Here is a 16984-nt window from a genome sequence, read left to right on the forward strand (position 1 = left end):
AAGTAGGAAAACTCGTGCAAAGGAAAGGTAGAAGAAAGTGGCAAGTTGGGACATCCCATTAACTTTCCAGTGGTCCCCGGCGAGGGTTGATACACCTATAGTAAATTGATCATAACTTATCCAATACAGCTCCAAATGACTTGAAACCACTTCTATTTGAAAGCTAACTCAATTTTCAGAAGAGATCTTTAAGGCCTTCATCCGTGTTCATCTTTCACTCTTTGGACTCAAAATCCTTCCAATGGTCCTCTAACTCATCCATGGTGCTCTCCAACACCTGATATGTACAAATGCAATGATATGCAACCTAATGTGCCTAAATGATGCTCTAAATGACCAAACCATGCAAGAATAAGAAGTTAAAAACATGTAAATTCACAAGATATCAAAGATCGCTGTGTACTATTTGGAAGGAGACGCAACAGGATGATGGGACAGCATAGACAGGCAGCGTGGACATACTATCACATCGTGGCCAGCTTTCAAGAGGGAGTTTGAGAGGAAGTATTTTCCTCCTGAAGCGAAGCATCGGTTGGAGCGCCAATTCATGAACCTTGTTCAAGGAGATAGGCCAGTGAGGAGTTACGAATCTGAGTTCAGAAGGTTGAAGCGACATGTTTTTAATGGGCATGAAGATGAAGCAACTATGATCCGTAACTTTATGTACGGATTGAAGCCGGAGCTTGGAAGTCGTTTAGCTGGAAGCAACTTTATCAGCTTATCGGATCTGGTGGAAAAAGCTGTTAATGTTGAGACTGTATTGGAGGCTGAAAGGAAGACCATACCGCATTCTGGTGGACATACCAAGTTTAGCCAAGGAGGAAGACCAAATTTCAACAAGGGTCCAAGGTTTAACAAAGGCAAAGGGCAAACATTCGGAGGCCAAACCAATTATCGCAGTAACACCGGAGTATGTTACATATGTGATCAACCGGGACACATTTCCAAGTTTTGTCCTAACAGACAACGGAGTAACCAGCAAGGTTATTCATCGCTAAGGATGGAAGATGTCACTTGTTTCTTCTGTCGAAGGAAGGGCCATTATGCATCGTCATGTCCAAACAAGCCAATCCCTGCGACCCCTCTCGCGATCCGAGCTCCTCCTAGCCGTCCAGCTATTGAGCCAGCACCAAAGAAGCAAAACCTAGGAGGTAGAGTTTATGCCTTAGGGGTAGAAAACCCAGACAATGCAGGACCGTCAAGCGGTCCCATCAGAGGTATTGGGTGCTTAACCTCCTCTGTTTATTGAATGGAATTTAGTTGTTGGAACCTAGTTAGTATGCTGGTTAAGTATAGATTGCCTGATCGCTACGTTGCGCGGTTAAAAATTTTGGATTGATGATTGATGGTTTTGCGAATTTTGATTAGTTTTTGTGATTGAGATATTGTTGATTGGGTTACTGTGGCAGGAACCATACATGTTGCTGGTAAACCCACACATGTATTGTTTGACTCGGGGGCAACACATAGTTTTGTGACCCCTGAAGTAGCTGCCCGGTTATGGGATTGTTTTGTGGTTGACAGGATAAACGTGGCCGTCTTGACCCCCGCAGACCGAACCCTTCAAGCAAATCAGTGTATCAAGAATGTTCCATTGGTCATTCAAGGCAAAGAGTTTGTGACAGATTTGTTAGTCGTGCCTTTGGAAGGGTACGAAGTAATCCTTGGAATGGATTGGTTATCGAGCTACAGAGTTCAGATCGACTGTGGAAAAGGAAGGTTGTTGTTTGGCAGAGGTAAACGACCAGAGATGGTATACTATGGAATCAGTCCTAGTATGACCGTGTCTTTGGTAGCAGCAATGAGAGTACAAGATTTGTTTCAAGATGGGGAAGTGTATTTGGTAACTTTATCGGTTAGTGGAGGAGCCACCAATGATGAAGTTAAGGTCAAGACATAGAAGTGGTCCAAGAGTTTGAGGATATCTTTGCACCACTAAAGGAATTACCTTCACCTCGGAGTAATCCCTTTACGATCAATTTGGAGCCTGAAGCAAAACCTATAGCTAAGGCACCATATCGGATGGCACCTGCGGAGTTGGCTGAACTAAAGAAGCAATTGGAAGATATATTGGAAAAGGGATTCATTCGGTCGAGCTCTTCACCTTGGGTAGCTCCTGTGCTTAGATGATATCGCTAAGTTGTGGATAGTTAGGTATTCTGGAATTAGTCTTTATGCTAGATTCTGGAATATGATTGATTGTGTTAATTTGCGATTAATACTAGGAACCTTGTGTTATTTTTACCGGGTTAGTATTAATCATATTTTGGCCATATAGCATTTGTGGAACCCACAATGCTAGGCATGTTTGAGGTGGAATGTGTTGATTGTGTGGTGATTAATACTAGGAACCTTGTGTTATTTTTACCGGGTTTAGTATTAATCGTATATTGGCCGACATCATTTGTGTAACCCACAATGCTAGGCATATTAGGGTGAGTTAGTGTTCCTTCAGACCTCGTACCCGGCGGGTTCAAGGAAACCCCTTATTCGCTGGATCAGGAAGACTCAGACGAACGGGGTCATGTCTTATGGCTGAGTATTACACGACGGTGTAATGTGGCAGTGACTCGAAGGACTGTGGGCTGTCGCGCGGTGACCCGAAGGACTGTGGGCTGCGGTCGGTTGAAAGTTCCTTCTTCTGGCCTTTGTGGTAAGAAGATAGGATATTGCCGATAGTGAAGGAGGAACATAACGTCACCAGGGCCCCAGTTTGTTATATATATTTTATCGTGTTTCGGGTTATTGAACCCTAGTTTAAGTCGAGTTTGAGTTTGGTGTTGAGCTAGTAATTAGCATATTGCTAGTTATCTTACTATCTTTTTCCAGCTGCGTATTTCTGATATTGCTTATTATTATTCGTTGAATTGGGTTGATTTGATGTTAGGTGAACCTTTCGCATTAGATTGCTTGGGGTGGGATAGCGAGGGGTTGTATTTGTTAGTTGGGGATTGTAACTCGCTGAGTAATGCTAGATTACTCACTCCTCACTCGTTGTTGTTTCATGTGACCAGTAGCGAGCTTGTAAAGGTCCCGGGAGGCTAGGCTGGCTGGCATGCCCTATGGCGTGCAGACGCTTTCAGACTATAAGTATGTACTTTTTCTCGCTTGGCATGCCACTACTTGTGTAATATTTTGTGTGTTGAAAACCAGATATTATATAAGATAAATAAAGCGATGTTTTGTGTAAATGCCTTGTTGTTTCTGATATTAGCTTGTCAAAGCTAACACAACGTCAGATTGGGGTACGGGTTGAGAAGCCTTTGGCTTTGGTCTGACGGGACGTGTTAGCGGGCGGACTGGCCTAGTCGCGAATTGCACTTTTCGTGACCTTGGCCAGATCGGCCGTTAACCCGTCATGTAACGCTCCCGATCCTTGGTAGACGGTCGGCCCGTCGGTCATGTTCTTGTTTGATTGTTGGCCGGTGGTTCGACCTATGCCTAGAACGGTTCGGGGGTGTTACAATCGTGGTCTCCCGGCTCATTCCTTCGAGGGAGAGCCAGTGATTTCGAGTAAGACTGCAACAGAGAAGACTTCGGAGCCTGCTGATGATGATCCTCCGATCCTCCGTCTGACCCCTAGTCTTTCTTTCTGAACTCTTAACCCTTTGTCGGGGTTTTGTTTATTGTAACTGCCCCCTGTAAGGGTTTAAAACTTGTGTGCGGGCCTTCGTGCCCTTTTATTTTGTAAGACGATGGCTCTGCTGTGGCCTCCCTTTTTCTTAAGAACGTCTTTTGATTTTTATTTGCATACTAGAGTCGTTTTTCGAAGCAAGATTTTTCGTCGATGATATCATTCTTGAGAGGTAGCAGGGTGCGTCTTTCAGAATCGTGGGCTCAGGAGTTAGAATTATGAGGAATGGATCCAGATCTTTGTTTAAATATAGATGTTGCCCCGGACCCGGAGATTCTATCAGGCCCAATTGTAATCTCTGGGCCCCCAATGACCACCCCCTGGTCCTCATGGAATCTCCGGGTCCGGGGCAACCTCTATATCTAAACAAAGATCTGGACCCGGGGGTCGTCAGGGATCTAGTTGGAGTTCTGATGTTTTTGAGATTGGACCCTGAGGTCGCGTAAGAGTACGGGGTGTTCCTTTAGATCCAGAGATCCTATCAGGACCGTGGTGTGTTTGGGCCCTGAGGTCATAATGGGACCCGGAGGTTCTTTAGGGATGTAATGACCCTGATGCACCCTAGGATGCACAGGGGTTTTATCGTCTTTTTAAAATGGTATTAGGCCTCTGAGGCCGTGTTGGAACCCGGAGGTTTAGATCCGGAGATCGCTGATTGGAACCCAGAGTTTCTTTGAAGTTGTAATGACCCCGATGCGCCCTAGGCTGCACAGGGGTTCTAGCTTCTTTTTTAATCTTTGGAACCCTGAGGCCACATAGGAACCCGAAGGTTCTTCCTTAGACCTGAGATCTTTGATTGGAACCCGTTGGCTATAAGGGAACCCGGAGCTTCTTCCTTAGATTTTATACATAGGACCCGAAATCATGTTGGGAACCTTGGGTTTCCTCTTGAGATCGGGGGCTTGCATAAGGGCCCGGGGTTCCTTGGGAACCCAAAATATTTTGTTTTTCGAAGGGACCGTACTCTGCCTTCCTAGGCAAGGCTACTACCAGTATCTGTTTGTATCTCGCATTATGCCGCTCGGAAGCTGGCCACTATCGAGTTCCTATGCTGTTTTCTACTTCTGCAGGAAGTCACTGACAGGCTTAGAGGGTGCTGGTGTGGGTGTTATGACCCAAGTGCCAGGCTTCGCTCTGGAGAAGCAGGATTTTGATTGCTCCCTGTATTTCACAGTACTTTTGCAATGAATATATACCATGTGTTCCTTGTATTGTGTAGCTCGTAGCGTTTTAATACATGTACTTTTCACATTGGTACTCTAGGGATCCCGATGCACCTTAGGCTGCACAGGGGTTTTAGGTAGTTTTGACAGGCTTGCGCATACCCATTCCTGCTTTATGTCTCATACTCGTTTTGATTTTTTTGTGGGCGTGCCACTGTGGCCGTGCTACTTTTTGCAAGGGTTGGTCAGGATCGGAGGTCTCTGGAGACCTAATCCAGGTCGTATGCCCCTTTAAGTATAATGATTTCCCTTCTGCCTTTATAGTCGGAAATATTTTATTATAAGCTTTGTCCGGAGACGTTTAGCATACATAGGATTATGAAATCATAATGCTTAAATAGTACATAGTAGTATAGAAATCATGGTCCGGGGACCGTATTAAAAGTGATAGGCTTTGAGTTGCAGGGTGTTCCAGCAGTTGGGTTGTATTATACCATTGCTATCTTGCAGCCTGTAGGCGCCTACTCTCCGCACCCCGATGACCTTATAGGGTCCTTCCCACCCGGGGGTGAGTTTCCCCGTTGTTTTTTCTGTTCGTCGTAGAACCCAATCCCCTTGCTGGAAGGTTCTGGTTCTGACTTTCTTGTTGTACGTCCTGGCGACGTTTTGCTGGTAGGACCAGTTTCTTAGCCGAGCGGCCTCTCTTTTTTCGTCGAGTAGGTCGAGGCTTAGCGCCATCAGCTCGTTGTTCTCCTCCTGAGAGGTGGATCCGGAGACCGTTGTTCTTACGTGCATCTCTGTAGGTACAATGGCCTCAGAGCCGTAGACTAGCGAGTAGGGAGTTTCCCGTGTTGCTGTTTTGGGAGTGGTCTTGTAGGCCCAGAGGACTCCGTGTAGTTCTTCCGTCCACTTCCCGTGAGAGCCCTCCAGTCGCTTTTTAAGCAAGTTGACCACATTTTTGTTTGTGGACTCGGCTTGTCCATTAGACTAGGGGTGTCAGGGTGTGGCGAAAGTTAGTTTTATGCCCCACTCCTTGCAGAACTCCTTGAAGTTGTGGATCGTGAACTGGGGTCCATTGTTGGTGACAATCTCGTGGGGGACCCCGAAGCGAGTTATTACGTAGGTCCATAGGTATTTGCAGATCTGGAGGTCCGTTATGCTGCTGAGCGCTTCTACTTCGACCCACTTGGAGAAGTAGTCAGTGACTATTAGAAGGAAGACCTTCTGCCCCGGCGCCATAGGGAATTTCCCTACTATGTCCATGCCCCACTTTTTGAAGGGCCACAGTGAGCTTATGGACTTGAGGTTCTCTGGGGGAAGCTTGGAGACTAGAGTGTGCCTCTGGAACTTGTTGCAGTGCTTTGCTTGTCTGTCGGCGTCGGCGTCGGCGGCCATCGTGGGCCACTAGTAACCTGCCCTTCTGGCTCTGAGCACCAGGCTTCTGTAGCTAGAGTGGGATCCACAATTTCCTTCATGTAATTCTACAAGGATTCTAGCGGCTTCTCGGGGTGTGACACACCTCAGGTACGGGCCAGAGAAGGATCTCCGGTACAGCTTCTCCTGGGAGATACAGTACCTCGCGGCTAGCTTATTGATCTTGCTGGCCTCGTTGCGATCTTCCGGGAGGATGTCGGCCTCTAGGTACCAGACTAAGGTGGTCATCCATGTTCCGCCTTCTTCGACGACAGAGACCTCCTCTGACGAGGGTTCCTCCAGAGTGGCTGGCCATTGAAGCACAAGCAAGGGGCTATTCATTTCGAGGGCGGACCCCAGATTAGCTAAGGCATCGGCTTGCGCGTTTTCTTCCCGGGGGATTTGAGTGAGCTTACAGCTCTTGAATTTCTTGATTAGTCGCTGGGTGACCGCCAGATATTGGATCATGCTGTCGTCTTTTGCTTGGTACTCTCCTTGTACCTGGTTGATTATCAGCTGGGAGTCGCCGAAGACCTGGATGCTCTCTGCCCCCATTTGGTGGGTGAGAGTTAGACCTGCGATTAGGGCTTCATACTCGCTTTTGTTTTTTGTTGCTTTGAAGTTGCATCTTACGGCCCTTGAGGCCGTGTTCCCCGTTGGCGAGGTAAGCACTATCCCCACTCCAGCTCCTCCGACGTTACTGTTTCCATCAACGTGCAGGATCCATTCTTCCTCTTCCTTAGCTTCACCTCGGAGGCGTACCTCCTGCTCCAAAGCTGGGAACAAGGTAGGGGAGAATTCCGCCACGAAGTCTGCTAGGACCTGTGACTTTATGGCCGTGGCGGGTCGAAATATTACATCGTACTCCCCTAGTTCCACAGCCCATTTGGCTAGGCGTCCGGAGACTTTGGGTTTATGGAGGACAAACTTTACAGGGAAGGAGGTAACAACCACGATTGGATGAGCCTGGAAGTAAAGTCGGATCTTGCGAGCGACTATCAAGGCTATGGCCAGCTTCTCTATATGGCTATTGCGGATTTCCGCATCCAGGAGAGCCTTGCTTACGTAATAGATTGGTAGCTGCTTGTTTCCCTTCTCGCGGACTAGGACGGCGCTCACGGTGTGTTCGAAGACTGCTAGATATAGTAGCAGGACTTCATCGAGTAGTAGCTTGGATAGGAGAGGAGGAGTGGTGAGATACGACTTTAGCTCTTGGAGAGCGGATTCGCACTCTTCCGTCCATTAGAAGTCCCTTGGATTCTTGAGGGTTCCGAAGAAGGCATGAGATTTGTCGAAGAGTCTGGACATGAACATGCTTAAGGCCGCCATCCTTCCTGTTAGCTTTTGAACCTCCTTGACGTTCTTCGGGGAAGGGATTGAATGAATGGCCCTGATTTGCTCTGGGTTGGCCTCGATGCCCTGGTGTGTTACAATGTACCTGAGGAACTTGCCAGAACTGACCCGAATGAGCATTTAGCCGGGTTGAGCTTCATGTTATACTTCCTAAGGGTGGAGAAGACTTGCTGTAGGTGAGATATGTGGTCTTCTGCTTCCAGAGACTTGACCAGCATGTCGTCGATGTAGACCTCCATGGTTCACCCGATCTGGTCTACGAACATCATGTTCACCAGCCGTTGGTAGTAGATCCCTCTGGACGTCAAGAAGGATGTTTTCTCCTAGTCTTTGGATGCATAAGTATCTGATTATAGCCTGAGAACGTGTCCATGAAGCTCATCAGCGGATGCCCCACGGTGGAGTCCACCAGCTTGTCGATATGAGGAAGTGGGAAGGGGTCCTTTGGACATGACTTATTGAGGTCCGTGAAGTCGATGCTGACTCTCCACTTCCCGTTCTTTTTCTTGACCACGACGACGTTGGCTAGCCATTCCGGATATTGCACCTCACGAATGAACCCCACGCCGAGCAGGCTCTTGACTTCATCGTTGATGATGGCGTCTCTTTCGGGAGCGAACTTCCTTCTCGTTTGTCTGACGGGTTGATGTAGGGGATCCACCTGCAACTTGTGCCTGATGATTTTCGGATCGATCCCTGGGATATCTGCGTGGGATCAAGCGAAGCAATCGGAGTTAGACCTGAGGAAGTCTATCAGTCTTCTCCTCAATCCTTTGGTCAGCTTGGAGCCGATCTTGAGGTGTCGGGTCTGATCTCCTTTGGTTAATGGCACGTCGTCCATCTCCTCTACCTCTGGTTCCTCGGTGTGATGAGCCGGAGGCTTGCTCTGTAATTGCTATAAGACCTTGGTCTTTCCCTCAGAGTAGTCTGGTAGCAGGAGCGGGAATACTCCTGATCCGCTCTAATCACCTTTATGTCCCAAGATGTAGGGAATTTCACCATTTGGTGAAGAGTTGAAGGGATGGCTCCCACACCGTGAATCCAGGGCCGTCCTAGAATCATATTGTATGACGAGTCGCAGTCAACAATGAGGAACTTGGTTGACATTTTGATCCCTTCGGCGTATACGGGGAGGTTCACCTCTCCGGCGGTTTGTTTGACTTCCCCGCTGAACCCAATAAGTGGGGTTATCCTCCGAGTTAGAGCGCTTTCCTCCAGCCCTAGGTCCTTGTATGCGGCCAGGAAGATGATGTTTCCGGAGCTTCCATTATCTACCAGTATCCTTTTCACTAGGCAGTTCGCTACAGTGAGCGATATGACCAGGGCGTCGTGATGCGGGGTGAGAACTTTCTCCTGCTCCTTGGCCATGAAGCTTATTTCGTCCATGCCTAGGAGCAGGCGTTTTAGCTTGGCTGCCTCTAGGCCGTGCTTACCGTTCCAGGTGCTTTTCTTCGTGGTTGCATGGCTTATGCCGCTGATCTCCGAACCGCCCGATATGACATGAATCACTCGGTCCTGTCGAGGTGGCGAGAAATGTTTTAAGTGTACGCTAAGAAATGAGGTTGGTAGAGGGGAATGTCAGACAAGATTTGCTAAGTTGATAGACCATGGATTTTACCCATTATTAGCCATGGTTTATAAGTGTTCTAAGATATATTTACTATTATATAGATTCTATTTAGAGTAATTACAGGTTCATGTACTAACTAGAAGAAAATGATGTATTTGTAGCTATTTGAAGATCTTTTGAGCTTTGCTTGAAATAGGAGATGGTCGACGGTTACTAAGGAAAATCGAGCGACAGTTGCCAACAAATATCGATCGATGTTGACATTCTCTTATCGATCGATAGCGAAGCCACCCGAGAGTTAATTAGAAGATTTCATGTTTCACAAAAGTTTCAATAATTACATCTTAAGTCCCTTGCCCCCTGTTAGGCTATTTATTAGGGTTTTGTATCATTTTGGAGGCAGACTTGCCTAGAGACCTTTTTACACCTAATTTGGAGGAAGCAAGAAGCCACCATTAAAAGGGGAGAGTTCAGAATTGGAGAGATAGATCAACACTGCAAAACAGAGAAGATCTTGAACTCCCTTGTTTTCATTCACTTTGTTGCTTACTCTATTTACTCATTTTATTTAAGTATTATTCATACCATCATAACTATGTGTTCCATGAATATGTCTGAGTAGTCCTTACTGTTAGATTTAGGTTTCTAAATAGGTTGATAAATGTATTACTGAAAACAACAATTGTTAGTGTGTTTAGAAATATAGTTCTTAATCTAGTTGTGCTTAAAGCTAAATTTAGGATTGATCACCCTTTAAACTTAGATCTTAGGATTAATTGAGATCAAGCCATTGCTTGACTCAATACCTGAAATTAACTAGTATGATCTAACTGACTAGATACAGACAAGAGTTGGCCTAGAGAGTTAGAGAATATAAATCAAACCTGTCCGTAAAGCTTTCTGGAAGAAGTATCGATCGACGCAGCGATAGCCCTATCTATCGATATTTTGAAAGGTGTATCGATATATTCGTAAAGAATTATCGATCGACACTTTCTCGCGATCAACATACGAGAGTTGAAATCCGAGATTCAGATTAGATAATCAGATTGATTATATCTTTGTTTGAATTCAAGAACAATTATTATCAATAAACCCCTAAAAATCACTTTAAGTATTACTTATCATACCTAAGAACATACTTGAATCTACCTATTTCTCCCAACTGATAACAACCTCAAAACAAATCAATCAAGCAATAAACTTGCTCATCAATCCATTTACTGCTATAAAACTTATAAACCAATTAATCTAGATTTATTTCAAGACTATAATCTACTATGTAACCCTACAGTCTCTGTGGATTCGATCTCTAAGTACTACATCCGAACCTCTTATTTGAGAGAGTAATTCGCTCCTTAGGGTAATTTGAGTGATATCAAATTTGGCGCCGTTTCCGAGGACTCTTTCCTATTACCATTAGATTATGTTTAGAATTCAGTCTAGATTTTATTACTAAATTTGATAAAAGTTCTCCCTCTCTTCCTGCTAACACAGGAACTTAAAGATGGAATATATGGAATTCGGCCGGATATCGATCGAGGAAATGACAACAACATCGAGCGACAATTCGACAGCGGAATCGATTGACGACGCTCTTCAAACATCGATCAACGACACCCCACCGGAAGCAGGTAAGTTCCCTCTTGCCAATAATGCTAATGAGGGAGTAGTCATAGGAGAACCTAAAGGTCAACTAAGCAACGCAATTAACCAAATCATCAATGAACACGGGACTAAAACCCCTGTTAAGATAAATCTAATCTCGGAAAGAGATCATGAAAAAAAATTGCCTTGAACTACCAAAAGATGATACCAAGAAATCCGGAGTTAGTCTCGAATATTTATTCTTGGTACGTCAAAACCCTTTCCGTGGAACCGTCTCAGAGCACCCACACGATCACATCGAACACTTAGAAGATATGATGAATGATGAGTACAATCGCTGTAAAATCTTTCCATTCTCCTTAGAAGGCTATGCCAGAAAATGGCTGGACCAACTACCTACGGGCTCTCTAACCTGCTGGAAGGAGATAAGGAATACCTTTATTAATCAATTCTTCGATGAGACGCGTTACTGGGATGTAAGGAAGAAAATTTCCACATTCCGTCAAGGTCCAGGGGAGTCATTCAGAAACGCATGGGAGAGATTCAAGAGTTACCAACTTGAATGTCCCCACCATGGTTATCCAGAACCACAACTCATTAATACCTTTTACAGAGGTGTTAACTTGCACTACCAAATCACGCTTGACACAGCCAGTGAAGGGAACTTCAGTACCAGGAACCCTGAAGACGCAAAGCGTTTGATCAAGAATGTAGCTACAGGTAGATCCTACGAAATGATTGACGTAGAGCGAGAAAGGAGAGTTGGGATGAGTCACCTTTAGCCAAAATCAAAGAATCTCTAGATTCGCTTCATTAAGCTCTAGAGGGACAAAACCAATTTGGGATATACCAAATTAACGATGATACCCTTTCTGAATTAGAACAACGAGTAGACTTCGTAGATAATTCAACCTTGAAAGATAGGTACCCTATCCCTGGCCCCGATAACTTTACCCAAAATTACGATGCTACTGTTGGCTTTCACGGGAAATCGCAAAATGGCCACTGACCTGAACGGAAAGATAGACATGATCTACAGTGAGCTAGTGAGAAAATTCGACACTCTAAGTGAACACATTAAGAGATTGAACGGTCAAATCACGGAAAATGCGATAGCCATCAAAAGAGAGGCAGGACATCTCCCTGGGCGAACTGTCGTGAATCCGAAACGTCAAATTAATGATGTGTTACTGAGAAGCGGACGAAGACTCAACCCGAGCACAATAGAGATCAACCAAGCGGAAAACATGCTGACGTTGAGAAAACCGGGGAAAATAGGTCACGACCAATAATCCTCGATAGTCCCAACCCCGAGTCTGAAACACCTCGGGAAAGTGAGCGGTCCAACACCGAGGATGCAGCCATCGATCTCGAAGAGGAAGAAGAGGAATTAGAAGAAGAGCTAGAAATCGATCGACAAGAAGGAACTAACGTCGATCGACCCACTGCAGTAAATATCGATCGACAAACTGAAAATAATATCGATCGACGCTCAACTCCTGCTGTACCGGCCATAGAGAGAGTGTATAAGACTCTACCGCCCTTTCCTCCTAAAAAGATGCAAACTAAGCGAGAATTAGATAAGGCGATCTGTAAGAAAGCATTTGATAAAATCACGTTGGAAATGCCATTGAGTGTCTTCAATAAAGAAATATGTAAATGATATGGTATCCAACAGCTTCTCAGCTACTGAACACAGCGTCATGATGGTTTCAGAGGAAGTAAGTGCAATAATCCAAGGCGAAACCCCGGTTAAGAGACCTGACCCGGGCAGTTTTGTTCTACATTGCAATATACGACACAAGAGCTTTCCTCGATCCCTCTGTGATTTAGGTTCCAGCATGAACCTTGTGCAGCATTCTGTCGCGATATCCCTGGGGTACGACAAGTTCAAGCCTACCAAAATAAATTTAGTTCTTGCCGACAGATCCGTTAGGATACCTGAAGGAGTACTAGATGACGTGCCAATAAAGATTAACAATTGTCACGTACCTACGGATTTCGTTGTACTGAGATACCAAAATGAACCGAAAGATCCCCTCATTTTAGGTAGATCATTCCTAGCTACAGCTGGTGCGATCATCGATGTCAAGGAAGGTAGGATATGTCTAAACATTGGAAACATTCCGATGACCTTCGACATGGAAAAGCTGATTAGACGACCTTTGATCGATAAACAAACTTCATACGTTGATGATATCTCTGAGTTGGCTGGAGAATCTTTCATAGATTTGTGCTCAGATGGTCCCCTAGAGAAAGTACTTACGTCCAGTGAAGAAGAGACATTTAGTGTAGACAGCAGAGCTGAGGAATACACACGATTGATGGACGCAAGTATGGAAGTAGAAAATTTTGATGACATAGAGGATACCTCTTCGGTAATCAACGTTGATCGCTATTTGAAAAAATCCGTCGATCAACAACCATCTTCTTTAGAAGATCGGGATCCCGAAAAAGCACCAAAGATTGAGTTAAAGCAACTACCTGCTGGACTCAAATATGCTTATCTCTATAAAGATTCATACCCCGTAATCGTGAACGCCAACCTTACCAACGGAGAACTGGTGTTATTATTAAACAAGCTGCGAAAATATAGGAAAGCCCTTGGATATTCTCTCGACGATATTCCCGCTATCTCTCCAGATCTGTGCATGCACCGGATTCACCTAGAAGACGATTCAAAATCATCAGTGGAACACCAAAGGCGGCTAAACCCAAACTTGAAAGAAGTTGTTAAAAAAGAAATAATCAAACTTCTAGATGCTGGTGTCATTTACCCGATTTCGGATAGCAATTGTGTTAGCCCCGTGCATGTTGTACCAAAAAAGGGCGGAATCACTGTGGTAAAGAATGATAAAAACGAACTCATCCCAACGCGAACTGTCACCGGACATCAGATGTGTATCGACTATAAGAAGTTGAATGTTGCCACAAGGAAAGATCACTTCCCTTTACCCTTCATTGATCAATTGTTAGAAAGATTGACAAATCACCATTATTATTTTTTTCTTGATGATTTCTCCGGATTTTTCCAAACCCCTATACACCCTGACGATCAAGAAAAGACAACTTTTACATGCCCTTACGGAACATTCGCATACTGCAGAATGCCCTTCGGTCTTTGTAATGCTCCCGCCACTTTCCAATGTTGCATGATGTCAATCTTCACAGACATGATTGAGGACTTCATGGAAGTTTTTACGGACGATTTCTCTGTGTATGGATCCAGTTTCAAAAACTGTCTCGATAACCTATGTAAATTTTTGGCAAGATGTGAAGAAAAGAACGTCATTCTAAATTGGGAAAAATGCCACTTTATGGTTAACGATGGAATCGTCCTAGGACATAAAGTGTCCGCTGCTGGTATAGAAGTAGATCGGGCAAAAATTGAGGTGATGACCGGCCAGCCTGCACCCACGAACGTAAAAGACGTGAGAAGTTTTCTCGGGCATGCCGGATTCTACAGGAGGTTCATACAAGATTTTAGCAAAATCGCTAGACCTCTCACCTCCCTCCTCTGTAAAGAAGTTAAATTCGACTTCACACCAGAATGCGTAAAATCTTTTGAGGAGATAAAGAAAGCCCTGATAACTGCCCCCATTGTACAAGCACCTGACTGGAATCTTGCTTTTGAAATTATGTGCGATGCGAGGGATTTCGCTGTAGGATCAGTTCCAGGCCAAGGAAAAGACAAAAAGCTACAAGCAGTTTACTACGCCAGGTTAACACTCGACAAGGCCCAAAGGAATTACGCAACAACAGAAAAATAATTGCTTGCTGTAGTTTATTCATTTGAAAAGTTCTGCCCATACCTGGTTGGCTCGCTCGTCATCGTTCATACTGACCACGCTGCGGTCAAATATTTAATGCAAAAGAAAGATGCGAAACCACGACTCCTGCGATGGATCCTTCTACTCCAAGAATTCGATATCGAGATTAAAGATAAAAGAGGAGTAGAAAACGGGGTTGCAGATCATCTTTCCCGAATACGAATAGAAGATGACATTTCTATCGATGATTTCTTGCCAACAGAAAACGTTTACTAGACGGATTCATTCATCGGAAATGTATGTCTCACTTCCGAGGAACTTTCGATCGACGACAGCGATACAATGTCGATCGATATCGACAACGCTATGTCGATCGATACTCCAGATGATCCAAATAAAGGAATAAATCCCATAGCCGTCACCTTCGATATAAAAGTAAACGTCGCGTATAACAAGCTGCACCCTCACAATGATTCCCCCGTAGACGAAAGTCTGCATCGGGAAGTGCACGCAGTCGGGAAATGTTCAAGGACAAGACCTTGGTACGCTGATATAGTGAACTATCTAGCTGCTGACATAGAACCCGAAGAGTTGAGAGGTCATACAAGGAAGAAGTTTTTGAGAGAAGTTAGAAGATATCATTGGGACGAACCATATCTCTACAAACACTGCTCTGCCGGGATGTATAGACGCTGCGTCGCCGAAACTTAAATACCCGATATTTTGTTCCAATGCTATGGATCAGATTTCACTGGACATTTTTTGCAACCTTTAAAACGGTATCATGCATTCATAGCACAATGCGACAGATGTCAACGAAGGGGAAAAATCAGTAAAAGACATGAAATTGAACAAAAATCTATTATAGAAGTAGAAGTATTCGACAGTTGGGGAATAGATTTCATGGGTCATTTCCCTTCTTCTTACGGGAACAAATACATCCTAGTAGCTGTTGATTATGTGTCAAAATGGGTCGAGGCGGTAGCTTCCCCAAGAAACGATGCATCCGTAGTTATCAAACTTTTCAAAAGAATTATCTTCCCGAGATTCGGAATTCCCCGAATAGTCATAAGTGACGGTGGATCCCATTTCATTAACAAAATTTTTGATGGACTACTCCGGAAGAACGGAGTGCACCATAGAGTTGCGACTCCCTACCAACGAGCGGGCAGGTAGAAGTCTCAAATCGACAGATCAAAGAAATCTTAGAAAAGACTGTGGGAACATCTAGAAAAGATTGGTCTAGAAAGTTGGACATTGCACTCTGGGATTATCGGACCGCCTTCAAAACTCCTTTAGGAACCACCCCATTTCACCTGCTATATGGAAAATCATGTCACTTACCGGTTGAGCTGGAACACAAGGCAGTCTGGGCTATTAAATTATTAAATTTCGACATCAAACTAGATGCCGAAAGGAGGCTCATACAGCTCAACGAACAGGATGAGATTAGACATTTAGCCTATGAGAGTTCAAAGATATACAAAGAAAAAACGAAAGCATATCATGATAAAAAAATCATTTCGAGACAATTTGACCCAAATGATCAGGCGCTGCTATATAACTCTCGGCTAACGTTGTTTCCCGAAAAACTTCGATCTCGTTGGTCAGGTCCTTTCACTGTTGTGAACGTAAATCCTTATGGAGCCATTACGCTTATAAATAATGAAGGAGACGAATTCACGGTAAATGGCCAACGAGTAAAGCACTATTGGGCTAAACCGCTAACTATCGGACCTATAAACTTAGACCCCCTGCCCGATAATTAGAAAAAAGTCGAACATCGAGTCAAGCTAAGGACTTGAAATAAGCGCTGAATGGGAGACAACCCATTTTTAGTTTTCAAATTTTTAGAATTTTTGGATTAAAAAAAGAAAAAAAAAACAAAAAAAGACAACTTTTCCTGAAAACAAAACGTATGTCAATGGACGACGACACCTCTTCATCGATCGACATCGAATGAACAGACACGGGCTCATTAAAGTCAACACTTAAGTCGACACTCGCACAAACCCGGAAACCCTACGAAAACGCTCCTCACCTCTTTTCTCTCTAGTTTTTCCGCCAAATCCAACGATTCTTTCGCTCATTCCACTCGATTTTCGACCCTCTATCCGCTTAGATCGTTTAACTCACGCATCATCATGGTATGAACATGAAATTTTCTAAATTTTCGTTCCTGCTAGTGTTGAAATAGAGAATGAGTTAGAACCAAGATTTTCGGGCCTTTATAGATCAAATTATGCTAAAAAAGTGATAGAATAGGGATCACAGATCGATTTAAACTGATTATATGTGTCATGCAAATCGAATTTGCATCAATGGGATTTTGCAGGTTTCCGCAAAGGTGAAATCGACCAATGATACAGAACGTTCATCGATCGATTGTCACAAACGAATATCGATCGACATCGACCAGTTACCATCGATCGATATTGCACCAAACCATCAAACCGAACTGAATTCCTATTTC

General features: G+C 44.4%; 3 protein-coding genes and 1 non-coding gene across 4 annotated transcripts; 1 reads left to right on the forward strand and 3 right to left on the reverse strand.

The window, feature by feature from the left end:
- Positions 1–547: 547 nt before the first annotated feature.
- On the forward strand, positions 548–1900 carry LOC111209490. The gene is made up of 2 exons (XM_022709418.1): positions 548–1217; positions 1410–1900. The coding sequence occupies exons 1-2, from the start codon at positions 548–550 to the stop codon at positions 1898–1900; spliced, it is 1161 nt and encodes a 386-aa protein (XP_022565139.1).
- A 4301-nt stretch (positions 1901–6201) lies between these two features.
- Positions 6202–7802, reverse strand: LOC106403608. The gene is made up of 2 exons (XM_013844424.2): positions 7649–7802; positions 6202–7343 (listed from the first exon to the last, which is right to left on the reverse strand). Exons 1-2 carry the CDS (start codon positions 7800–7802, stop codon positions 6202–6204), a joined length of 1296 nt encoding a protein of 431 aa, XP_013699878.2.
- Positions 7803–7867: 65 nt separating this feature from the next.
- On the reverse strand, positions 7868–8949 carry LOC125583136. The gene is made up of 2 exons (XM_048749715.1): positions 8414–8949; positions 7868–8198 (listed from the first exon to the last, which is right to left on the reverse strand). The coding sequence occupies exons 1-2, from the start codon at positions 8947–8949 to the stop codon at positions 7868–7870; spliced, it is 867 nt and encodes a 288-aa protein (XP_048605672.1).
- A 2265-nt stretch (positions 8950–11214) lies between these two features.
- Positions 11215–11321, reverse strand: LOC125584854. Its single transcript, XR_007321761.1, has one exon. It is a non-coding gene; the product is annotated as a small nucleolar RNA R71 (small nucleolar RNA).
- Positions 11322–16984: the final 5663 nt, after the last annotated feature.

The sequence above is a fragment of the Brassica napus genome, chromosome C3 (genome assembly GCF_020379485.1).
Source record: "Brassica napus cultivar Da-Ae chromosome C3, Da-Ae, whole genome shotgun sequence".
NCBI lineage: Eukaryota > Viridiplantae > Streptophyta > Magnoliopsida > Brassicales > Brassicaceae > Brassica > Brassica napus.